This window comes from Vulpes vulpes, chromosome 4 (assembly GCF_048418805.1).
Source record: "Vulpes vulpes isolate BD-2025 chromosome 4, VulVul3, whole genome shotgun sequence".
In the NCBI taxonomy this organism is placed as follows: domain Eukaryota; kingdom Metazoa; phylum Chordata; class Mammalia; order Carnivora; family Canidae; genus Vulpes; species Vulpes vulpes.
In genome coordinates, this window is record NC_132783.1 from 86,187 (window position 1) to 110,506 (window position 24,320).

A 24,320-nucleotide genomic window follows, 5' to 3' on the forward strand; every position below is an offset into this window, starting at 1 on the left:
CCCAAAACGCAGAAGTCCACGACCAGATGGCTTCATGAGTGAATTCTATGAAACATTTAAAGAAGTATTAAAGCCTAGAAAGAGTATTATGCTAAGCACAATATGCCAACCCTAACCCTAACCCTGACCCTGACCCTGACCCTGACCCGGAAGCCTCCCCGCGGGTCCTGAGGAGGCCGGGCCCCTGTGGGCGTGGACGCGACCCCCACACGGCTGTTTCCCCTCTGTTGACTACGTGGGACTCCCAGCGCTGAGAGGGCACCTCCGTGGCTTGTTCCTGCTCTCGGGGGAGACGATTTCAGGTCGTCACCCTCGGGGATGACGTCAGCTGCGGGCCTTCCTACGCGGCCTCTCCTCTGTTGACAGACCTTTCCTAAAACCCCCTGTGCTTTTCATGCTTTGTTCTGTCAAATGCGTTTTCTGCGACTCTTGAGGGGATCGTCTCCTTTCTCTGTTTTTGTTGTTTTTTTAAAGATTTTATTTATATATCCTTGAGGGACACCGAGAGACGAGAGAGAGAGAGAGAGAGAGAGAGAGAGAGAGAGAGAGAGAGGCAGAGACACGGGCAGAGGGAGAAGAAGGCTCCGTGCAGGGAGCCCGATGTGGGACTCGATCCCGGGACTCCAGGATCACGCCCTGGGCCGAAGGGAAGGCAGGCGCTGAAGCGCTGAGCCCCGCCGCCCCCCTCCGCCCCGGGCCGCCCCATGTCCTTTCTCTGGTTAACGGGATGGATCGTGCTGAGTGATCAGAGGCGCCGCGGGGGGCAGGTGGGCAACGTGGATGAACAAGTAGGGAAAGCTACAAGCGTGTGGTTCTAAATAAAGGAATCCCGGAAATTTAGAAAGTACGGCCTGGCAATAGAGTCAGGACCGTGGGGACAACTCGGTACGGGGACAGACGGTGACGCCGCTTCTCGCGGGGAGAGCTGAGCGAGGCACAGAATTGTCAAGTCGCCAGCTGTAGCCCTGAAGCTACTGTCCCCTTGGGTGTCGACGGCACTTTAACAGATACCAAGGAAAAGGGGTTTCCGGTGGGAATCCCGGTGGGTCCGTGAAAGGCATTTACACGGTCGTGACGCACACGAAGGCGCCTCTGCAGAGGGGATCCAGATGCTCACGTGTCTTCATGTTAATGTTTAGAAGATGTACTTGGGAGACGGTGCGGGGGGCAGGGGCGGAGGGACAGGGGGAACCTGGAGCGGACTCCTCACCCACCGGAGACCGAGCCCCACCCGAGGCTCCACGCCACAACCTGGAGATCCTGGCTTGAGCCAAACTCAAGAGTCGACGTGGAACCGACGGACGGAACCACCCAGGAGCCCCTCAAATGCTCCTAACTGCAACCCCACGCTGTGAACCCTGGGGGGCGGGGGGGGGCATCTGTGACCCCCAGTCTGCCTTGAAGGGCGGGAGGCCTGCAGGGCCCGAGGATGGGAACTGAGGATGCGGGAGGCTGCCTGCATCGCCTTCCCGCCCGGCGTGGGGACAGGACCCTCCCCCGGGACCCTCGGCCACCAGGGTGAGGGCTGAGTGCTGATTGGACCCCGCCTGCCCACAGTGATGATGCGGGACCCCGCTCTGGGCGGAACTGTGGTGCCCCCGGGTTCCACCGCTGCCTGGTGCCCACTCTGCGTCCGCAGACCTTCGGAGGCACCGGTGCTCCGGATCTGGCTCGCAGCGACCCGACTCTCCTGCTCTCCCCAGTAGCCCAGGACTCGTCTCTCCTCAGTACCCCCACCCTCCCACTCTCCCCAGTACCCCGCTACTCCCACTCTCCCCAGTACCCCCACCCTCCCACTCTCCCCAGTACCCCCACCCTCCCACTCTCCCCAGTACCCCCACCCTCCCACACTCCCCAGTACCCCAGTGCATAAAGAGGAGGCGCCCACACAGCGACAGGTCACAGGTGAGTGGCAGCTGATCCCTGATCCCCGCGGGCCACAGTGGGGCCTGTGGATCCGCGTGGGGGCACAGGCCTCCCGCGCTGGGGTCCACAACACCCCGACCCCCATGCGATGACCGTGAGCAGCTCCCACAGCCCTTCCACAGCCCCACGGGGTGAGAGCGGCCACCCTGCTGCCCCCCGTCCAGGGAAGGAGGCTGCAGTCGGAACTCAGGCAGCTCCCCCGGGACCCCCGCTCCCCTGTAAGCCCTCTGCTGTGCAGGCACCCAAGCCATGACCTTTCCAGCCTGTCCTAGACGCATGGACCCCGACAGGGGTGACTGTCACCCCCCCATCCCGCCCTGCGCCCGCTGGGTCCCCCTGGCCCGTGAGCAGGCTTGCTCTTCAGGCTCCAAAGAACGTGGAGTCCCTCGTGCTCCCCCAGGGCCCCCCTCAGGCTATTCACACATCGCTGCCCTCAGGGTGGGGAGTTCGGTCGCACTCTTGCTGGCATCAGGTTTTAGTTTTGATGAAGTCCAGTCCGTCGCTTTCTCCCCTTGGTCGTGTGCTTGTGGAATCTCGGAGAAACCTTCCATTCCCGCCCCCCCGCCCCCCCAAGCCCGCAGGGACACTCGCTGGCCGGCCCACCCACCACCATCTCTGCGCCGGCCCCGGGCTGGGAGACGTCACCCCCGAGCATCAGGTGGGCAGTTCCCCGGAGCCCCTGGGTCCCCCGCCCGTGTGCTCCTGATACCGGGGTGGGAGCGCTCTGTGACCCCAGCGTGACGGCGTGCCCTGGGACAGTGGCTGGGAAGGTGGACTGTCGGTGGGCGACGGACAGACAGGCAGCGAGGGCCCGTGTGTGATGCCTGTGCCCCTCGGGGCTACGGGGTTGTCTCCGGCTCCGGTCAGACAGAGGGGCGCCCGCCCACGGGGAGCACCCGGACGCACGTGTCCTCGGAAGGTTCTCACGCGCCGTCATCCTTGGATGTGTTTGGATTGCAGCACGATGCAGGAGGACCCGGAGACCCTGCTGGCCTTGCAAAGGGCCAATATCGTGGCCCAGTACCATCAGGTGAGTCCCAGAAGGGACCATAGACACTACACACCCACGACAGGGGGGACCGTACCTGCAAGAGCAGGTGAGGCTCAAGACGGGATCAGAGCCAAGGATGAGCCAGGTCAGCCCAGGCAAGGACCACAGTCACCAGGAACAAGTGAGACCCTGGGGATGGTCCCGGTGTCAGTAGCAACTAAGGGTCCATCCTGGATCCTCGTCATTGGTAGCGGAGGAGCCCAGGCACCAGGTACAGGTGAGGCCCGGGTGGGGACCAGAGTCACCAGGTCCAGATGAAGACCACAGCTACCAGGTCCAGGTGAGCCCAGGTGGGGACCAGAGTCACCAGGTTCAGGTGAGGCCAAGGTGGGGACCACAGTCGCAGATCCACATGAGGCTCAGGTGGAGACCAGAGTCACCTGGGTGAAGCCCAGTTGGGGACTAGAGTCACCAGGCCTGGGTGAGGGCCAGGTAGGGATCAGAATCACCAGGTCAAGTGAGGCCCAGGTGGGGACCACAGTCGCCGGGTCCGGGTGAGGCCCAGGGGGGGATCGTCACTGATAGACAGAAGCAGGTGAGGCTGCCAGGCTGCGCCCACTCTGGCGCCCGGCCAATCTCAGAGGGTCGGCGCTCCCTCAGGATCCAGGGGAGGGAGGAGCCCTTCTGCTCCCTCCTGTCTCTGTCCCCACTCCCCTGCTCTGATCGGTCCCCACCACGGAGCCCCCTCTGTTGCAGGCGCCCCAAGCAGGGTCTCCGCAGGACCTGTCACTGTGCAAGGTCGCCGACCACCAGGGCTTTCTGCAGTGAGTCCCCTGGACACCCCTCATCCATCCCAGGGCGGGTGGCCTTTGCAGGAACACCTCTCTGGAGGCTGACCCCCCCGCCCCCAGGTCGGGACCTGGTCCCCTGGAGCCCTCTGAGGGCCATGTCTGCGCTGGGTTGCAGCTGAGACACCCCGGAGGCCGACCCGGGGCGTGGGCAGGAAGGGAGCTGGGCCCGGGGGAGGCCCCTGGACACTCAGAGGAGGGGCCCCCACGCCTGCTTTGGGCAGGCCCAGGTGTCAGCCTGCTGCATCCGGGGGTGGTGGTGGGGTGGGGTGTCCAGTCCCTTCAGCAGGGGATCCCGCCCGTGAGGGGCTCTGGGGCCGGGGCGTGCTCTCCGTAGGGGGACGGCCTGGTCTGGGCCGAGTCCGCAGGGGTGCTCTCGCCCACACCCGAAGGCTTTTGCGGGGCTGCAGGTGGATGCCGGGGACCAGGCCAGCGCAGGGAGGGGGGGGGGCCGCAGAGGGAGGCCCCGACCAGGCAGGAGGAGGCAAGAGGAGGAGGGGGCTGCCCTGGGCGGGAAGGAGGGAGGGGACAGCCCAGTGGCCTAGGTCGCAGGGGACGAGGCTGATGGGTCAACAGCCCCACGAGAACCTGACGGACGCTGGAGACCCCAGGTGGGGCCCCCTCGGCCCTGCTCACGGCCCAGTGTCTGCTGGGATGGCTCAGGGGTGGTCGTGCTCAGGGGCTCCGACAGGACGGGAGGTGAAATGGGCCAGGGTGGCAGAGGGGACAGCAGAGAGGGGAGCCCGGGGACAGCAGGGGGACGGCCAGGGGGCAGGGGGAGGCCGGCTGGACGCTGGGCAGTCAGGCCCTGGGGAGGCGGGGGGACCTCAGCGGGACGGTCACGGGGCACCCGGGCCACGCTGACAGCTCTCGGGCTGGTCCATCGAGGAGGGGGGCAGGTCACCCCCTGGGGGCCCCGAGGGGTCCCCGCCCAGCCCACCACCGGCAAACACCCTCCTCAGACCCCCCAGACGCCGCCCCCGCCCGCCCTCAGGCCGCTGGCAGCCCCTGCCCTCCCCGGGGGAGCCCTGCCCTCCCCAGGACGCTGGGTGCAGACGGGGTGTGTGTGTGTGTGTGTGGCTGTGGGGCCGGGGCCTCAGGGCTCTGCGTCTCCTGCCTTCCAGGGACAGGGAGCTGCCCGACCCCAGCCCCCGCGAGGCCAAGGTGAGAGCCCGTCCTGGGCCCCGGGCAGGACGTGGGGGGGAGCTGGGGCCAGCTGTCTGCACCGCGTCCCCCAGGACATCCCCGGGCGTCTCCCCAGTCCCCCGTCCCAGCGCTGCACGGGCCGCCGGGAACGCACCCGAGACCCGGAGCCGCGGTCCGCGGGGGGCCCTGTGCCTTCCTGGCTCCTCCGGGTCCCGCGGGGCACTGGACGCGGCCCGAGCGCCCACCTCCCGCGGCGGGAGCCTCACCTGCGGCCCCCGCCTGTCCTCTCCCAGAAACTCCGCCAGGAGACCCGGCGCGCGGACAAATGGATAAAAATGCTCAAGCGATGGGACCACTACCTCCCCAGCGAGAAGGTGGGGCGCTGGGTGCCCCCGAGGGCTCTCCGTCCCGACGGGGCTGGGGGGCCGCCCTCAGTGTCCTCCTGCCCCGTCCTCGGGGGAGCCCCCTGCCTGGGGAGAGTCTGCTGGGAGCCCGGGCCTCCCTCCCCAGGCCCCGGGACGGCGGTGGGGGAGCGTCAGGTCGGGGCCAGGGTCCCTGCTCCTCGCGGGGGACGGGGGGGGGGGGGCCCAGATCCAGGGAGACCCAGGCTCTCTGCAGACACCCTGGAGCCGACGCCGGAACCTTCTAGATGCCTCGTGTTCCCTGGGCTCCAAGGGGCCGCCCTGGGCCCCTCTCACCAGCACTGCCTTCCTCCCCGCAGCTGCGACGCAGGGTCTACAAGGGGGTCCCGCCCCAGGTGCGGGGACAGGTGTGGCTGCGATTGCTGAACGTCGACCAGGTTAAGGCCAGGAATGCCGGGAAATACCAGGTGGGACCCGACCCATCTACTCCCCGTGGACCCTCGGTCCCCTCCCTGCCCAGGGCTGACCCTCCGTGACCCCTCCCCACCCGGGGCTGAACTCCCGTGTCCCCTCCCCACCCGGGCTGATCCTCCACGTCCCCTCCCTGTCCAGGGCTGACCCTCAGTCCCCTCCCCGCCCACGACAGCTGGGCACAGGCCCTCACGCAGGCCCCGCGGGCACGGTGGGCACTCCCGCCGTCCCCGGCCTCCCAGGGGAAGGGTGGAGGTTCCTGCAGGACACACTCCCGTGGTGGCCCCGGGGCTCCCTGCCCAGGACGGCAGCTGCTGACAGGTCGGGGTCTGTGTCCCTGACGCCGGCTCCTCCTCCCGGGGTCTCCCCGCAGGCAATGAAGGAGGCGGCCCTGGTCTCCTCCCGGGACATCGTGCAGATCGACCTGGACGTCAACCGCACGTTCCGCAGTCACACCATGTTCTGGGACCGCTACGGGGTCGGGTGAGGCTGCTGGGCCAGCGGGGTTCGGGGGTCGGGGGCCCGGCCTGGGAGAGGCCCGGGGGCTTCTGTGCTGGGGACACGGGGTCTCCGAGGCCGGGGGGAGCGACGGCAGCAAACAACACACTGCCACGTGGTAGGGTGCTGGGGATGACCCCCGTGCCCCCAACCCCAGGGTCTCGGGGATGGGGAGGCCGCAGGACGGGGCCTCCAGGGGTCACCGTCTGAGCTGAACCCCAAGGGGGTGAGGGGCGGCCCCGTGAAGAGCAGGGGGCCGGGGTGGGGGCGTGGGGGGCACGAAGGGGACCTGGGGCCAGGGTGCATGGCCGCGGCTGGACCGGGACACGTGGACCCGACGAGGGTCGGACAGGTCAGGGTGACACCCACCCTCCGGTGCTTTATGTACTTCTGAATTCCGGGCATTTTGTTTTAGACAATTTGCACTTGGTGAGCACACACGGCATGACGCCCCCCCCCCCCCCCCCCCCCCCCAGACGCCGCCCCGGTCCAGGCAGGCCCTGCGCGGAGCACACGGGGCACCAGGGGCAGGGGCAGGGGTCACAGCAAACCCCAGACTGGGGTCGCCTTTATCTGTAGACGTCTCCGTGTGCACCTTAGAGAAGGGGGTGCCCTGTGTCCGCAGCCCCCCACCCCATCCCCTCACCCACCGCCCCCACGCCATCCCCCTGCATCACCCCCCACACCATCCCCCACAACCCCAGACCCCCACCCCTACACTATCGGTCCCGCCCCCACCCCCACCCCACCCCCACGAGGACGCGGTGCAGCTGCCCCCTGTGGGACATGCTCAGCCTCCCCGGCCACCTTGGGGTTCTCTGGACGGCCTGCTCCCGGCAGAAGCCCGGGTGTCCCGCAGAGTCCCCAGGGGCCGCGGGGAGGTGGGGAAGGCAGGGAGCCCCCCGACAGGGGCTTGCAGGTGGGTGGAGCATAGGGTGCAGCTACCTGTGTGTGCAGCGGGCGGGGTGTGTGGGAGCCCGGGACCCCAGGGGTGACCTGCAGGGGCGCCAGGGGCGGGGCTGGGGAGACGCCAGGCATGGGTGGCTGGGCTTCCCGGGCGGGCCGCTCGGACCGTCTCCCCACGAGAACTCGGTGCTCCTCCCTGCAGGGAACCTGCTGCCCCCCGGGGCCCCCGCGGCCCTCAGAGCGCGGCCGGGTCAGGCTGACCTGTGACCCCCGGCCCGGGGGGAGCCGGCCTCCAGCAGCCCGGGCCCGGGGGCCGCGGAGCCGGGGTGCAGACTCAGGCCGCCGTGCGGGGGGGCATCGGGCGGCTCCTGGCAGCGCTGAGGGGGCCGCACCCCGTACCCCCCCGTGCTCAGATAGTGACCCCAGGGGTTCGCAGCCTGTATCGGGGTCACACCTGCACGACGTTCCCTGCTCTCCTCACGGCGGCTCAGACCTGGAGCCCCGAGATGCTCTGGGATGGGCGGGCCCGGGGTGCCCCCCACAGAGTCCAGCCCAGGGACACCTGGGAAGACCTGGGGGTGCGCTCAGGGCCACGGATGCCCCGGCTGCGTGGGCTCGGGGCAGGGGTCACGTGGGGCTGGTGGTGTTCCCGGGACACGGGGCCGGGCCAGGCCAGGGCAGCGGAGGAGAGGCGTCAGGGGCTGCGGGGACCGGGGCAGGGGGAGCGCTGGCTCCCATGGGGGCGTGCGGGGGGGGGGGGGGGGCCGCTCCAGGGCTGGAGGCCCGGGGCGCTGGCGGCGCTGGGGGAGCCCGGAGCTGCACACCCCACGGCGGGAGCCGCTCGGAGGCGTCGGACACCCCAGGGTGCACTGAACCCCCGGCACGCTGCACGTGTGAGGTCGCCGCCTGTCCCCGTGCGCAGACCTGACCCCGGAGATCGGCCCCCGCGGAGGGGCCCTGCGGGCCGCGGGGCCTGCGGGGCGGGTGTCGGCACCTCGGCGGCCTCGCTGGGCGGGGGCTGACTGAGCAGAGCCCCCCACTGTCCCCCCTCCTAGGCAGCGAGCCCTGTTCTGCGTACTGGCAGCCTACTCGCTGTACGACACGGTGAGTGTCCCTGCCCCCGCCTCCTGCCCCGCGGGCGGCCTTGTCCTGAGTGGTGGTGACCAGCGGGACTCACAGTGATGGCCCCGGCTCCACGGCCCCCGAGATGCCGGGGAGGGTCTCTCTCCTCCGGGACGGGCAGGGGGCGGGGTGCAGACCTCCCAGGGGAGGCAGGGCCTGCGTGCCCGAGGGCCGGGGCTGCCCAGGGCCCCCGCGTGCACCGCGGCCGTCCTAGAGCTCGGGTCTGGACCCTGACAGACGGCACTACCGACGAGAGCCCGGGCGGGGAAGGCTCCCACTCCCCCGAAGGGAACGAGGCCGAGGCGCCCAGGAGGCCGCCCCCTTCCACGGCGCATTCCAGAAGGGTCCCCGAGGACCCCAGCTCACACGCTCCCCGGCCCCGCGGGCTGTCCTGGCCCAGCTCCCCTCGTGGGACCTGCCAGGGGCCACAGTCAGGCCCCCCCACCCCCCCGCCGACCTGCCCTCGGGGGGGTCTCCAGACCTGGCGGGTCCCCTACAGCCTGGCACAGCTCACGGAGGCCCCTCCTGCTGGCCTGAGGACGGGGGTCCTGGCACGGCGGCCGCAGGGCTCGGTAGCGGGGCCCGGGGTGCTCGCGCCCCAGCTGGTCCGGGTGGCCCTCACCTGCTCCCCCGCCCTCTGGGAGCCCCCTCCGGGAGCCCGGGCTGGGAGGGAGCCGGGGGAGCCTGACGCCCGCGGGGAGGGCTCAGAGGGGGCCTCGGGGCGCACGCCCTCCGTGGGGCTCTGGCTCTTGCAGGAGGTGGGCTACTGCCAGGGCATGAGCGAGATCGCGGCCGTCCTCCTCATGTTCCTGCCCGAGGAGGACGCCTTCTGGGCGCTGGCCCAGCTGATGGTGGGCGACCGGCACTCCATGCACGGTAGGGGCCCGCCGGGGAGCTCAGGAGGGCCTCCCTGCAGGCTGCTGCACCGGGGGGCAGGCGGGGACCCCCCAGCTCGCCCCCCCACGGGCAAGGGCCCCGCCTCCCCGGTGGCCTCGGGGTCCCGGAGCCACGGCCACCCGCCCCACCGTCTGCAGGCCAGGCACGCACTCCCGTTGCTCCCCCAGCCTCCCGCCGGGCTGCCGGCTTGACCCCCAGGCCCCCCTGCCAGCCCACGGCCACACGGGGCCCAGGGGGCAGCGTCTCCCCCTCCCGGGGGCCCCCAGCCTCACTCCCAAGCCCCACAGCAGAGGGCCGTGCACGCCCATCACCCTCCCCGTGGCCTGCACCCGCTGCCCCTCGGGGCTGGGGACCCGCCTGTCCCCGCGGCGGCCCCCGCAGGAGAGAGGGTGCTGGGTCAGCCGGGCCCGGTCCTCAGCCCCCAGCCCACGCCCCGCGGGGTCTCTGTGAGGACGAGGGTCCCCGGGCCCCGCGCCCCCGGCCTGGGAGGCAGGCCCTGCCCTCTGGGAAGAGCGGATCCAGCCCGGGCTCCGAGGGCGGTGGGCACACGGGGGTCAGGGCGTGGCGGGGAGGCCCCTGCCCCGACACCCCCCACCCCGCCTGGTGCAGGAGGAGGCCCTGACCGTGGGGGCCTGGGGCCTTCTCAGGCTTCTTCGTCCCGGGCTTCCCGAAGCTCCTCAGGTTCCAGAGACATCACGAGCGGGTCCTCCAAAGAGCTCTCCCGGACCTGAGGAAGCACATGGCGAGTGGGGGCGAGTGGGAGCTCCTGAGGCTCCGTCCCCGGAGCCCGGGGCAGGGGGTGGGGGGCATGGCCCTCCCTCCGAGCTGCCCAGAGTTGGGGTCACGTTCCTCCCCCTGGGGCCCGGGGGCGCCCTCGGGGCTGGGCTGGGCCGTGGGGGGGAGCGCGTCCACCCGGCTCCAGGGGCCGCGGCGTGGGGCCTGAGCACCCCCTGCCCTCCCGCCAGGACGAGGAGCAGATGTCCACCGGCATCTACAGCCCCAAATGGTTTCTCCAGTGCTTCCTCGGCCGGGTGAGGCCCCCCCCCCCCCGGGACCCCCGCTCCCGGACCTGCCCCCTGCCCCCGGGGAGGGCCCAGCTCAGCCCCACCCTCCAGACGAGCCAGGCCCGACCCCGGGGTCCTGAGGCTGAGGCTGAGGCTCGCAGCCCAGCCCGTCCTGGAGAAGCCCAGAGGGTCCCTGGACGAGGTCCCGGGGGGCGGCCCGTCTCTGCCTCAGCTCCCCCGGGGGAGGCCGGGTCAGCCCGGGGTGTGGACGGGCCCTCGGCCCATCGGGCGGCCAGCCTGGGGTCCTCTCGAGGCGTGGTGTCGTCAAGTGCGGGCAGAGTCTGTGCCCCCAGGGGTGCGGGAGGTGCTGGCCGGGGTCGGAACCCGGAGCGGCCGGGAGTCCCTGATCTCCCTGGGAGGAGGGCACGCACGGGGAGGCGGGGGGCGGGGGGCGGGGGGCGGGGGGGGGGGGGGCGCTGCGGGGCCTCGTCGCAGGCAGCCGGGGGCCAGATGGCAGGCTTAGCCTAGCCCCAGCCGAGCCCCCCAGGGGCCCTGCTCAGGCCGCTCCTCCCACCCCGCCGTCCCCCTAGACCCCCTTCTCGCTCACCCTGAAGCTGTGGGATGCCTACGTGTTGGATGGGGAGAGGGTGCTCACGGCCATGGCCTATACCATCCTCAAGGTGCACAGGAGTAAGTGAGCCCCCGGGAGCCCAGGTGTGCCGGGGGCGGGGGGGCAGGGGCGGTGACCCTGGGCTCTGAGCAGCACCCAGACCTGGGGCGGGGGGACGGCGGGGCAGGCGGGTGCAGCGGGGCTCCCCGAGTGGAGCAGCGGGCAGGGGCCACCCCGGCCAGCGCACTGCCCGCGGCGCTCCTGGGCACAGCGGGACCCCAGCCGCTGGCCTGGGGGCCCCGGGGGCCCCAGGGCGGGGCCCTCTGGGTCTGACTCTCGCCCACCGCCCAGAGCGCCTCCTGAAGCTGCCCCTGGAAGGGCTCCGGGAGTTCCTCCAGGACTCTCTGGCCCAGCCCTGGGCCCTGGAGGACGAGGCCGTGCTGAGACACCTTCGGGCCTCCATGACCCAGCTCCGCAGGATGCGGTGCGACCTGCCCCCGCCAGGTGGGCTCAGGGCCCCGGCCCCTCCCGACTCGGCCTGCTGGGGCCGCCCACAGGGGACAGAGCCCCCGGGGCCCCCGTCCTCATCTCTGGGGCTCTCCTCTTCTGCTCCAGCCTCGGGGACCCCAGGCCAGGGCTGGGCGGGCGGGTACCCACTGCAGGGCCCGGGCAGCAGTGTGGGGGGCTGAGCACAGGGTCAGGCCGGGGGGGGGGGGGGTCACGCGGGAGCCGTGAGGACCCCCGGGGCCCCCAGCGGGGGACACACAGCCTGCTGGAGACGCTGACCCCGTCGGCCTCTTTCCAGCGGGACCTGAGGAGTTCCCCACGAGGCCCCTGGGCCTGGAGCCAGTGTCCCCGGCGCCCGGGCCTCTCCTCCCTTCTCCGGCCTCTGAGCCACCGCCCAGGCTGGAGGAGCCGGCCTCCCCGGGCCCAGCCGCCCGGCCTGAGCCGCCCGGACCCCCTCCCGGCCAGGCCATCGTCCAACTTGCCCCCCAGCCCCGGCGGTGGAACTCCCTCCCCACCCTCCCGGGGCAACAAGGCGGTGCAGGCAGGCGGCCCCGGGACACGGCGGGCTTCAAGACCGAAAACGGGGTCTCCTTCCATTTGGCACCTGCCTGGGCCACCCCAGAGGCCCCGCGACGGACCGGGCCCTGGAGCACCCCCGGGACTCCCATCACGCGGTCCCCCCAGCCCCCTAGGGATGACGCTGTCGGGCCCAGGACACCCTTCCTGCCCCGCGGCCACTGCAGCTCGTGCCCCTCGCTGGGCAGTGACGGGCACAGCCAGGGCAGAGCCAGGGCGGCGCTGAGCCCGCTGCCCCGAGGCCCCGCACAGGCCCGGGACCCTCTGCCCCCCGCGTCCACGGGGCAGCTCGATGCTCGCGGGCCTCGGGGGCAGAGCGTGGCGGTGAGGGCGGGGGCCCGGAGGCTCCGGCCCGCCGTCACCGTGCCCTGCCTCGTCTCGCTGTGCCTCCCGGAGGGCGGCACCGCCCGCACGGGACACCAGCCCCTGACCCAGAGGGACCTGGGCTGGCCTGGCCCCGGGCTCTGTGGGGGCAGGGGCGACTCGAGCGCCTGCCCCAGGCCCAGCGCTAATGGGATCCAGCGCCCCGGGGCCCTGGCCAGGCCTGCGTTCTGGCCCCGGGCCGAACGAGCCCTCTCACAGCAGGATGTGGCCTCCTGGGCCCTGGGCGTGCCCCACAGATCCAGGTCGCTGACCTAGGGCAGCCCTGGGGATCCCGGGACACCCCAGGGCAGGGCAGCGGGGGCAGGCCCGTGGGCCCCACCCACACCCCCACCCCCACCCCCACCCCCACCCACACCCACACCCACACCCACACCAGGAGGCAGGCTCCTCCACGCGCTGGGGCTCCAGCAGTCAGTCACCCGGCCCCAGGGGGCCCGAGGCCGGGGTCCAGAGGCCCTGCGGGGACCCAGCGCAGGAGCCCATGGGCCGCAGGTCCACGTCAGCCCTGCCGCCCCCAGAACCGCCTCTCACCGCCCCGACCTCAGGACACGCGCCCCCACCCGGAGTCGAGTCCGCACAGGCTCCCAGGCGGGGGACTCCAGCACCCGCACCCCTGCGGGATTCCCGCTTTCCTCTAAGGACAGGAAGGTCTCCCAGGGGAAGGCGCGCACCCTCGGCTCTGAGCCCCTGTTTGCTGTTGCAAGTTCAATAAAGTGTTGTTGTGTGAGAGGGCACGGCCGGCTCGTTTCTGCGTCTCCCGGAGCTCTGTGCACGGGGTGCGGAGACACCCCCAGAGAGGAGGAGGGGGCGCCGCCCAGGCCCCGACCAGCCCCTGCGGGGGCGCCGCCAGGCACACACGGCTGACGTCCCCACGTGCCTTCCCGGGGCGGCCAGACGCCAGGGTCAGGACCCCGCAGACTCTACTGCGACTCAGCCTGCGCCCGCGGCCAGGACGGGCCTGGGACAGAGTGACAGCCGGGGAGCCTCAGGTCACCAGGGTCTGTGCTAAGCGCCCTGGGAGGTCTGTGCCCCCTCTGTCCAGGGGGCCTGGGCTGCCCGGGCTCCGGGGCGCTTCCTCCCCTCCCCGCCCCGGGCCTGTGCGCCTGGGGCACAGAGGGCCCGCGGGGCGGTCAGCGTGGCCCCGGAGCGGACGTCAGGACAGCAGGCCCTTGCAGCTCTCACACCTGGGCCACCCTCACCGGGCGGGCTCAGCGTGCACACCCGGTGCTGCTGGATCCCTCGCACCAGAGTGTGGAGGGCACCCTGCACGCCCTGGAGAGTAGGGGCTGGGTGAGCGCGGGGCTCGGCCTGGGGGCAGGCAGCGCAGGGGACCGAGGGACCCCGGCCCCGTCCCCACCCCGACTCCCACACACACACACACACACAGGCAGCCCCAGGGCTCCCCCCACGGGCAGCCGGCCCCTCAGGAGCTCCCCCCAGGGCGGCCCCGAGGTCTGGCTCCCCGCTGGAGCTGGAGAGGCATCGGGGAGAAGAGAAGCGGCCGGCGCTCGGCGGGGACCCGCTGCCACCCACGGGAATGTGGCCGAGCCGGACCTTCCAGCTCAGCTGACCCCCCGGCGGGACGGGACGGCACGGCACGGGACGGCACGGGACGGCACGAGGGGGCCCGGGTCGGCCGGGAGAACCCAGCTAGCCGCCCAGCGCCAGCACCGGAAATGATGGTGCTTCTTCAACCGTTTCGGCGTCAGGACGACGCGGCCCGAGGATCAGATCGCGGCACGGCGACAGACAGGCACACACCCCAAACCCAACAAACGTCGGAATCCCCCGACTGTTGTCAGACAGCAGCCGGACGGTTACAGACGGGACGCTGGGGTCCCCGGTAGGACACACGGAGGACGCTCCAGACCACGGCTGCAGAGGCGCTGGAGGCCCGGGGATGCGCCTGCGGGTGCCCACGGGGAGCGCGGGGCGGCGGGAAGCACCCTACAGAGGGGGGCCCCTCCTGGGAAAGGACGCCGGGTCCCCGCGAAGGCTCCCGATGCTGACAGCTGTCCCCCTCTCCTTCAGCTTCTGGTTCCCCCCCCGCCCCATTTTGCTCTTCCTGATTCTCCGTCGGCCTCCGCCCTGCATCCGAGCCACTGACCACACGGGCTTCTTTAGGACGTCGGGTCCCAAAAGGAGGCCGAGCTCTGGCTCCCGGGATCGGGAAGGACCATCGCCGAGGTTTATGCTGATCCCCCCGAGCTCGTGCCTTCCCGGCTCTTCTGTCCTGCAGAACGAGGGGAGGCACGGGCCTTACGGGGAAGGAGGCCCACTCCCACTCGGGCGGGACCGTCCCTCGTGGGGGACCCCGTCATCTGGGCCCGGGAGAGCGAGCGGGGCCATCAAGAACAGGTCGCAGGCTAGACATGGTCCGCTCTGAGGTTTGTCCTGAAGCGAGGACTCCCCTTCCACGTCACGCTGTCTTAGTTCATCCATTTATTATTTGTTAAAGGTTTTACGTTTATGTCCTCTCTACACCCAACACGGAGTTCCAGCTCACAGTCCTGACATCAAGGTCCCCCGACCAGGCCGGCCAGGCACCCCAGGGCCATGTTTCTCATCTCTTTGCTGGCTCGCCTATCTCTGCACCCAACTGGGACATCGAGTCCACGACGGGGGAGCTTTAGCTACCTCCGAACCCGCAAGAACCCGGAACGTTCTCGCTGTGTCCCCATCCTAGAACGACCTTCGCCGTCGAACGGCAACTCAAATAAATCGGCAGCCAGCCCAATGACTCCTGGTCAAGGAAACGGCCAACTTGTCACGTGTGTGGGCCCCGCTCCCTGGGCTCCCGGGGCTCCCGGGGAGGCTCCGCTTTCTTTAACATCGACCAAGGTCCCAATGACTCCACCGCACCTCGACGCCGGGGCTCAGTTTCTGCCCTGACACGACACAGGCAGCACGTCGGCTTCAGTTACTCCCTGTCAATCAATCAAAGGGAGCCTGGCCGCTCTCGGGGTGGTTGGGGTGGTTGGTAAGAACACGCGACTCTTGTTCTTGGGGCGGAGAGTTCAAGCCCCATGTGGGTGTAGAGATGACAGAAAAATAAAATCTTAAAAAGAAAATCAGTCAGTCGGTCTGGGGGAGACACAGCCCCGGATCCCACAGGGGCAGGGAGCCAGCTGACGGGTCTACGCACACTATTAGAAGCAGCAGAGCACAAAGTCAGAACTTCCAGAAGTCTGCTAGAGGGGGGGACACGCCGGCCTCGACGGTGCTCGGGAGGCGAAGTGGGGGGCGGCCCCTGGAGCGACAGGGTGGGCTCAGGGTCCCCGGGGTCCCAAGGACGGTGGCGCCAACGGTTCCCAGGCCCAGGAGCGGGGACCCCGGCCGAGGGCCGCGGGACTAGGGCCAGCTGTCTGCCCTGTGTGGCCACAAACTGCAAACCCCTGTGCGGTCACGGGGCCGCGTCCCTGGGCCGGGCCAGCAAAGGCCAGAAGTGGGAGGAGACCCTCCCGGGCGGGAGGAGCACGGGTCTCCCCCAGGGCAGCCCCTAAAACTTGGAGGTTTGAAACTCAGTCACTTGTCCGAGATAAAAAGAAAAAAAAACAAAACAAAACAAAACTCGGACACAGGCAGGGTGAACGCAGGGTTCTGACAGAAACGGTGGAGACAAGAGGGCTTGATGGCACATCAGAAACTATATGCCAATAGGACAACCTACAAGAAATGGACACCATGACACTATATATAGAAAACTACAAAAATGAACAAACAAAAAAATGTTAGAACCGGTAAATGAATTCAGTAAAGTCACAGGATACATAATTAATGCACAGAATTCTGTTGCATTCCTATACCTCAGTAAGAAGGTAAGAAAAAGAGAAACTAAGACATTAATAAAAATAAATTTAAAATGAAACAAAAAATAATATTATACTTAAGAAAAAACCTAAGGAAACAGCTATAAAAACTTACTCTGAAGACGATGATGGAAAGAAATCGATGACACAAAGAAACGGAAAGAGACACTCCACACTCGTGGACTGAAAGGGTACGAAGTGTCTTCACAACCGAGAGCAGCCCAGACATTCCTATAAACCCTATCAAAATGCCCCCAGCATTTCTCACAGAGCTAAGATAAATGATCTTCAACTTTGCATGGAACCTCAAAAGACCCCAGACAGGCGAAGCAGCCTTGCAAAAGAAAAGCAAAGTAGGAAGCTTCACATCGCTAGATTTCCAGTTATGTCACAAAACTGTTGTGATGAAGACAGTACGGTCCTGGCACGACAACGGACACACAGACCAAGAGCACAGAGCAGACCTCCCAGAAATGAACCCACAACTATGTCGTCGTTTAATCCTTGATAAAGCTGGAAAGAATATCCAGTGGGGAAAAAAATCTACAAATGGTGTTGGAAAAACTGGATAGACACAAGCCAAAGAATGAAATTTCTAGTTTTTGATTTTACTTTTGTGTGTGGCTAAATTCCTAGAAAATATATAACCTACCAAAACTGACACATAGAGAAATAGAAAATTTGAATAGACCAATTCTCAGCGAAGCTGTTGAGTAATAGAAAAAAAATTCCCAAAACGCAGAAGTCCACGACCAGATGGCTTCATGAGTGAATTCTATGAAACATTTAAAGAAGTATTAAAGCCTAGAAAGAGTATTATGCTAAGCACAATATGCCAACCCTAACCCTAACCCTGACCCTGACCCTGACCCTGACCCGGAAGCCTCCCCGCGGGTCCTGAGGAGGCCGGGCCCCTGTGGGCGTGGACGCGACCCCCACACGGCTGTTTCCCCTCTGTTGACTACGTGGGACTCCCAGCGCTGAGAGGGCACCTCCGTGGCTTGTTCCTGCTCTCGGGGGAGACGATTTCAGGTCGTCACCCTCGGGGATGACGTCAGCTGCGGGCCTTCCTACGCGGCCTCTCCTCTGTTGACAGACCTTTCCTAAAACCCCCTGTGCTTTTCATGCTTTGTTCTGTCAAATGCGTTTTCTGCGACTCTTGAGGGGATCGTCTCCTTTCTCTGTTTTTGTTGTTTTTTTAAAGATTTTATTTATATATCCTTGAGGGACACCGAGAGACGAGAGAGAGAGAGAGAGAGAGAGAGAGAGAGAGAGAGAGAGAGGCAGAGACACGGGCAGAGGGAGAAGAAGGCTCCGTGCAGGGAGCCCGATGTGGGACTCGATCCCGGGACTCCAGGATCACGCCCTGGGCCGAAGGGAAGGCAGGCGCTGAAGCGCTGAGCCCCGCCGCCCCCCTCCGCCCCGGGCCGCCCCATGTCCTTTCTCTGGTTAACGGGATGGATCGTGCTGAGTGATCAGAGGGGCCGCGGGGGGCAGGTGGGCAACGTGGATGAACAAGTAGGGAAAGCTACAAGCGTGTGGTTCTAAATAAAGGAATCCCGGAAATTTAGAAAGTACGGCCTGGCAATAGAGTCAGGACCGTGGGGACAACTCGGTACGGGGACAGACGGTGACGCCGCTTCTCGCGGGGAGAGCTGAGCGAGGCACAGAATTGTCAAGTCGCCAGCTGTAGCCCTGAAGCTACTGTCCCCTTGGGTGTCGACGGCACTTTAACAGATACCAAGGAAAAGGGGTTTCCGGTGGGAATCCCGGTGGGTCCGTGAAAGGCATTTACACGGTCGTGACGCACACGAAGGCGCCTCTGCAGAGGGGATCCAGATGCTCACGTGTCTTCATGTTAATGTTTAGAAGATGTACTTGGGAGACGGTGCGGGGGGCAGGGGCGGAGGGACAGGGGGAACCTGGAGCGGACTCCTCACCCACCGGAGACCGAGCCCCACCCGAGGCTCCACGCCACAACCTGGAGATCCTGGCTTGAGCCAAACTCAAGAGTCGACGTGGAACCGACGGACGGAACCACCCAGGAGCCCCTCAAATGCTCCTAACTGCAACCCCACGCTGTGAACCCTGGGGGGCGGGGGGGGGCATCTGTGACCCCCAGTCTGCCTTGAAGGGCGGGAGGCCTGCAGGGCCCGAGGATGGGAACTGAGGATGCGGGAGGCTGCCTGCATCGCCTTCCCGCCCGGCGTGGGGACAGGACCCTCCCCCGGGACCCTCGGCCACCAGGGTGAGGGCTGAGTGCTGATTGGACCCCGCCTGCCCACAGTGATGATGCGGGACCCCGCTCTGGGCGGAACTGTGGTGCCCCCGGGTTCCACCGCTGCCTGGTGCCCACTCTGCGTCCGCAGACCTTCGGAGGCACCGGTGCTCCGGATCTGGCTCGCAGCGACCCGACTCTCCTGCTCTCCCCAGTAGCCCAGGACTCGTCTCTCCTCAGTACCCCCACCCTCCCACTCTCCCCAGTACCCCGCTACTCCCACTCTCCCCAGTACCCCCACCCTCCCACTCTCCCCAGTACCCCCACCCTCCCACTCTCCCCAGTACCCCCACCCTCCCACACTCCCCAGTACCCCAGTGCATAAAGAGGAGGCGCCCACACAGCGACAGGTCACAGGTGAGTGGCAGCTGATCCCTGATCCCCGCGGGCCACAGTGGGGCCTGTGGATCCGCGTGGGGGCACAGGCCTCCCGCGCTGGGGTCCACAACACCCCGACCCCCATGCGATGACCGTGAGCAGCTCCCACAGCCCTTCCACAGCCCCACGGGGTGAGAGCGGCCACCCTGCTGCCCCCCGTCCAGGGAAGGAGGCTGCAGTCGGAACTCAGGCAGCTCCCCCGGGACCCCCGCTCCCCTGTAAGCCCTCTGCTGTGCAGGCACCCAAGCCATGACCTTTCCAGCCTGTCCTAGACGCATGGACCCCGACAGGGGTGACTGTCACCCCCCCATCCCGCCCTGCGCCCGCTGGGTCCCCCTGGCCCGTGAGCAGGCTTGCTCTTCAGGCTCCAAAGAACGTGGAGTCCCTCGTGCTCCCCCAGGGCCCCCCTCAGGCTATTCACACATCGCTGCCCTCAGGGTGGGGAGTTCGGTCGCACTCTTGCTGGCATCAGGTTTTAATTTTGATGAAGTCCAGTCCGTCGCTTTCTCCCCTTGGTCGTGTGCTTGTGGAATCTCGGAGAAACCTTCGATTCCCGCCCCCCCCCCCCCCAAGCCCGCAGGGACACTCGCTGGCCGGCCCACCCACCACCATCTCTGCACCGGCCCCGGGCTGGGAGACGTCACCCCCGAGCATCAGGTGGGCAGTTCCCCGGAGCCCCTGGGTCCCCCGCCCGTGTGCTCCTGATACCGGGGTGGGAGCGCTCTGTGACCCCAGCGTGACGGCGTGCCCTGGGACAGTGGCTGGGAAGGTGGACTGTCGGTGGGCGACGGACAGACAGACAGGCAGCGAGGGCCCGTGTGTGATGCCTGTGCCCCTCGGGGCTACGGGGTTGTCTCCGGCTCCGGTCAGACAGAGGGGCGCCCGCCCACGGGGAGCACCCGGACGCACGTGTCCTCGGAAGGTTCTCACGCGCCGTCATCCTTGGATGTGTTTGGATTGCAGCACGATGCAGGAGGACCCGGAGACCCTGCTGGCCTTGCAAAGGGCCAATATCGTGGCCCAGTACCATCAGGTGAGGCCCACCAGAAGGGACCATAGACACTACACACCCACGACAGGGGGGACCGTACCTGCAAGAGCAGGTGAGGCTCAAGAGGGGATCAGAGCCAAGGATGAGCCAGGTCAGCCCAGGCAAGGACCACAGTCACCAGGAACAAGTGAGACCCTGGGGATGGTCCCGGTGTAGTAGCAACTAAGGGTCCATCCTGGATCCTCGTCATTGGTAGCGGAGGAGCCCAGGCACCAGGTACAGGTGAGGCCCGGGTGGGGACCAGAGTCACCAGGTCCAGATGAAGACCACAGCTACCAGGTCCAGGTGAGCCCAGGTGGGGACCAGAGTCACCAGGTTCAGGTGAGGCCAAGGTGGGGACCACAGTCGCAGATCCACATGAGGCTCAGGTGGAGACCAGAGTCACCTGGGTGAAGCCCAGTTGGGGACTAGAGTCACCAGGCCTGGGTGAGGGCCAGGTAGGGATCAGAGTCACCAGGTCAAGTGAGGCCCAGGTGGGGACCACAGTCGCCGGGTCCGGGTGAGGCCCAGGGGGGGATCGTCACTGATAGACAGAAGCAGGTGAGGCTGCCAGGCTGCGCCCACTCTGGCACCCGGCCAATCTCAGGGGTCGGCGCTCCCTCAGGATCCAGGGGAGGGAGGAGCCCTTCTGCTCCCTCCTGTCTCTGTCCCCACTCCCCTGCTCTGATCGGTCCCCACCACGGAGCCCCCTCTGTTGCAGGCGCCCCAAGCAGGGTCTCCGCAGGACCTGTCACTGTGCAAGGTCGCCGACCACCAGGGCTTTCTGCAGTGAGTCCCCTGGACACCCCTCATCCATCCCAGGGCGGGTGGCCTTTGCAGGAACACCTCTCTGGAGGCTGACCCCCCCGCCCCCAGGTCGGGACCTGGTCCCCTGGAGCCCTCTGAGGGCCATGTCTGCGCTGGGTTGCAGCTGAGACACCCCGGAGGCCGACCCGGGACGTGGGCAGGAAGGGAGCTGGGCCCGGGGGAGGCCCCTGGACACTCAGAGGAGGGGCCCCCACGCCTGCTTTGGGCAGGCCCAGGTGTCAGCCTGCTGCATCCGGGGGTGGTGGTGGGGTGGGGTGTCCAGTCCCTTCAGCAGGGGATCCCGCCCGTGAGGGGCTCTGGGGCCGGGGCGTGCTCTCCGTAGGGGGACGGCCTGGTCTGGGCCGAGTCCGCAGGGGTGCTCTCGCCCACACCCGAAGGCTTTTGCGGGGCTGCAGGTGGATGCCGGGGACCAGGCCAGCGCAGGGAGGGGGGGCGGCCGCAGAGGGAGGCCCCGACCAGGCAGGAGGAGGCAAGAGGAGGAGGGGGCTGCCCTGGGCGGGAAGGAGGGAGGGGACAGCCCAGTGGCCTAGGTCGCAGGGGACGAGGCTGATGGGTCAACAGCCCCACGAGAACCTGACGGACGCTGGAGACCCCAGGTGGGGCCCCCTCGGCCCTGCTCACGGCCCAGTGTCTGCTGGGATGGCTCAGGGGTGGTCGTGCTCAGGGGCTCCGACAGGACGGGAGGTGAAATGGGCCAGGGTGGCAGAGGGGACAGCAGAGAGGGGAGCCCGGGGACAGCAGGGGGACGGCCAGGGGGCAGGGGGAGGCCGGCTGGACGCTGGGCAGTCAGGCCCTGGGGAGGCGGGGGGACCTCAGCGGGACGGTCACGGGGCACCCGGGCCACGCTGACAGCTCTCGGGCTGGTCCATCGAGGAGGGGGGCAGGTCACCCCCTGGGGGCCCCGAGGGGTCCCCGCCCAGCCCACCACCGGCAAACACCCTCCTCAGACCCCCCAGACGCCGCCCCCGCCCGCCCTCAGGCCGCTGGCAGCCCCTGCCCTCCCCGGGGGAGCCCTGCCCTCCCCAGGACGCTGGGTGCAGACGGGGTGTGTGTGTGTGTGTGTGGCTGTGGGGCCGGGGCCTCAGGGCTCTGCGTCTCCTGCCTTCCAGGGACAGGGAGCTGCCCGACCCCAGCCCCCGCGAGGCCAAGGTGAGAGCCCGTCCTGGGCCCCGGGCAGGACGTGGGGGGGAGCTGGGGCCAGCTGTCTGCACCGCGTCCCCCAGGACATCCCCGGGCGTCTCCCCAGTCCCCCGTCCCAGCGCTGCACGGGCCGCCGGGAACGCACCCGAGACCCGGAGCCGCGGTCCGCGGGGGGCCCTGTGCCTTCCTGGCTCCTCCGGGTCCCGCGGGGCACTGGACGCGGCCCGAGCGCCCACCTCCCGCGGCGGGAGCCTCACCTGCGGCCCCCGCCTGTCCTCTCCCAGAAACTCCGCCAGGAGACCCGGCGCGCGGACAAATGGATAAAAATGCTCAAGCGATGGGACCACTACCTCCCCAGCGAGAAGGTGGGGCGCTGGGTGCCCCCGAGGGCTCTCCGTCCCGACGGGGCTGGGGGGCCGCCCTCAGTGTCCTCCTGCCCCGTCCTCGGGGGAGCCCCCTGCCTGGGGAGAGTCTGCTGGGAGCCCGGGCCTCCCTCCCCAGGCCCCGGGACGGCGGTGGGGGAGCGTCAGGTCGGGGCCAGGGTCCCTGCTCCTCGCGGGGGACGGGGGGGGGGGGGGCCCAGATCCAGGGAGACCCAGGCTCTCTGCAGACACCCTGGAGCCGACGCCGGAACCTTCTAGATGCCTCGTGTTCCCTGGGCTCCAAGGGGCCGCCCTGGGCCCCTCTCACCAGCACTGCCTTCCTCCCCGCAGCTGCGACGCAGGGTCTACAAGGGGGTCCCGCCCCAGGTGCGGGGACAGGTGTGGCTGCGATTGCTGAACGTCGACCAGGTTAAGGCCAGGAATGCCGGGAAATACCAGGTGGGACCCGACCCATCTACTCCCCGTGGACCCTCGGTCCCCTCCCTGCCCAGGGCTGACCCTCCGTGACCCCTCCCCACCCGGGGCTGAACTCCCGTGTACCCTCCCCACCCGGGCTGATCCTCCACGTCCCCTCCCTGTCCAGGGCTGACCCTCAGTCCCCTCCCCGCCCACGACAGCTGGGCACAGGCCCTCACGCAGGCCCCGCGGGCACGGTGGGCACTCCCGCCGTCCCCGGCCTCCCAGGGGAAGGGTGGAGGTTCCTGCAGGACACACTCCCGTGGTGGCCCCGGGGCTCCCTGCCCAGGACGGCAGCTGCTGACAGGTCGGGGTCTGTGTCCCTGACGCCGGCTCCTCCTCCCGGGGTCTCCCCGCAGGCAATGAAGGAGGCGGCCCTGGTCTCCTCCCGGGACATCGTGCAGATCGACCTGGACGTCAACCGCACGTTCCGCAGTCACACCATGTTCTGGGACCGCTACGGGGTCGGGTGAGGCTGCTGGGCCAGCGGGGTTCGGGGGTCGGGGGCCCGGCCTGGGAGAGGCCCGGGGGCTTCTGTGCTGGGGACACGGGGTCTCCGAGGCCGGGGGGAGCGACGGCAGCAAACAACACACTGCCACGTGGTAGGGTGCTGGGGATGACCCCCGTGCCCCCAACCCCAGGGTCTCGGGGATGGGGAGGCCGCAGGACGGGGCCTCCAGGGGTCACCGTCTGAGCTGAACCCCAAGGGGGTGAGGGGCGGCCCCGTGAAGAGCAGGGGGCCGGGGTGGGGGCGTGGGGGGCACGAAGGGGACCTGGGGCCAGGGTGCATGGCCGCGGCTGGACCGGGACACGTGGACCCGACGAGGGTCGGACAGGTCAGGGTGACACCCACCCTCCGGTGTTTTATGTACTTCTGAATTCCGGGCATTTTGTTTTAGACAATTTGCACTTGGTGAGCACACACGGCATGACGCCCCCCCCCCCCCCCCCCCCCCAGACGCCGCCCCGGTCCAGGCAGGCCCTGCGCGGAGCACACGGGGCACCAGGGGCAGGGGCAGGGGTCACAGCAAACCCCAGACTGGGGTCGCCTTTATCTGTAGACGTCTCCGTGTGCACCTTAGAGAAGGGGGTGCCCTGTGTCCGCAGCCCCCCACCCCATCCCCTCACCCACCGCCCCCACGCCATCCCCCTGCATCACCCCCCACACCATCCCCCACAACCCCAGACCCCCACCCCTACACTATCGGTCCCGCCCCCACCCCCACCCCACCCCCACGAGGACGCGGTGCAGCTGCCCCCTGTGGGACATGCTCAGCCTCCCCGGCCACCTTGGGGTTCTCTGGACGGCCTGCTCCCGGCAGAAGCCCGGGTGTCCCGCAGAGTCCCCAGGGGCCGCGGGGAGGTGGGGAAGGCAGGGAGCCCCCCGACAGGGGCTTGCAGGTGGGTGGAGCATAGGGTGCAGCTACCTGTGTGTGCAGCGGGCGGGGTGTGTGGGAGCCCGGGACCCCAGGGGTGACCTGCAGGGGCGCCAGGGGCGGGGCTGGGGAGACGCCAGGCATGGGTGGCTGGGCTTCCCGGGCGGGCCGCTCGGACCGTCTCCCCACGAGAACTCGGTGCTCCTCCCTGCAGGGAACCTGCTGCCCCCCGGGGCCCCCGCGGCCCTCAGAGCGCGGCCGGGTCAGGCTGACCTGTGACCCCCGGCCCGGGGGGAGCCGGCCTCCAGCAGCCCGGGCCCGGGGGCCGCGGAGCCGGGGTGCAGACTCAGGCCGCCGTGCGGGGGGGCATCGGGCGGCTCCTGGCAGCGCTGAG

General features: G+C 68.6%; 1 protein-coding gene across 1 annotated transcript in view; it reads left to right on the forward strand.

The window, feature by feature from the left end:
• LOC140598486 (uncharacterized) overlaps positions 1-24,320 on the forward strand; it is a 93,628-nt gene that overhangs the window by 58,167 nt on the left and 11,141 nt on the right. The window contains exons 24-29 of the mRNA XM_072755138.1: positions 8,179-8,252; positions 9,026-9,146; positions 9,815-9,909; positions 10,133-10,198; positions 10,762-10,861; positions 11,133-11,285. Of these exons, the coding sequence (XP_072611239.1) occupies positions 8,179-8,252; positions 9,026-9,146; positions 9,815-9,909; positions 10,133-10,198; positions 10,762-10,861; positions 11,133-11,285 (609 nt within the window). The remainder of the gene's footprint in view (positions 1-8,178; positions 8,253-9,025; positions 9,147-9,814; positions 9,910-10,132; positions 10,199-10,761; positions 10,862-11,132; positions 11,286-24,320) is intronic.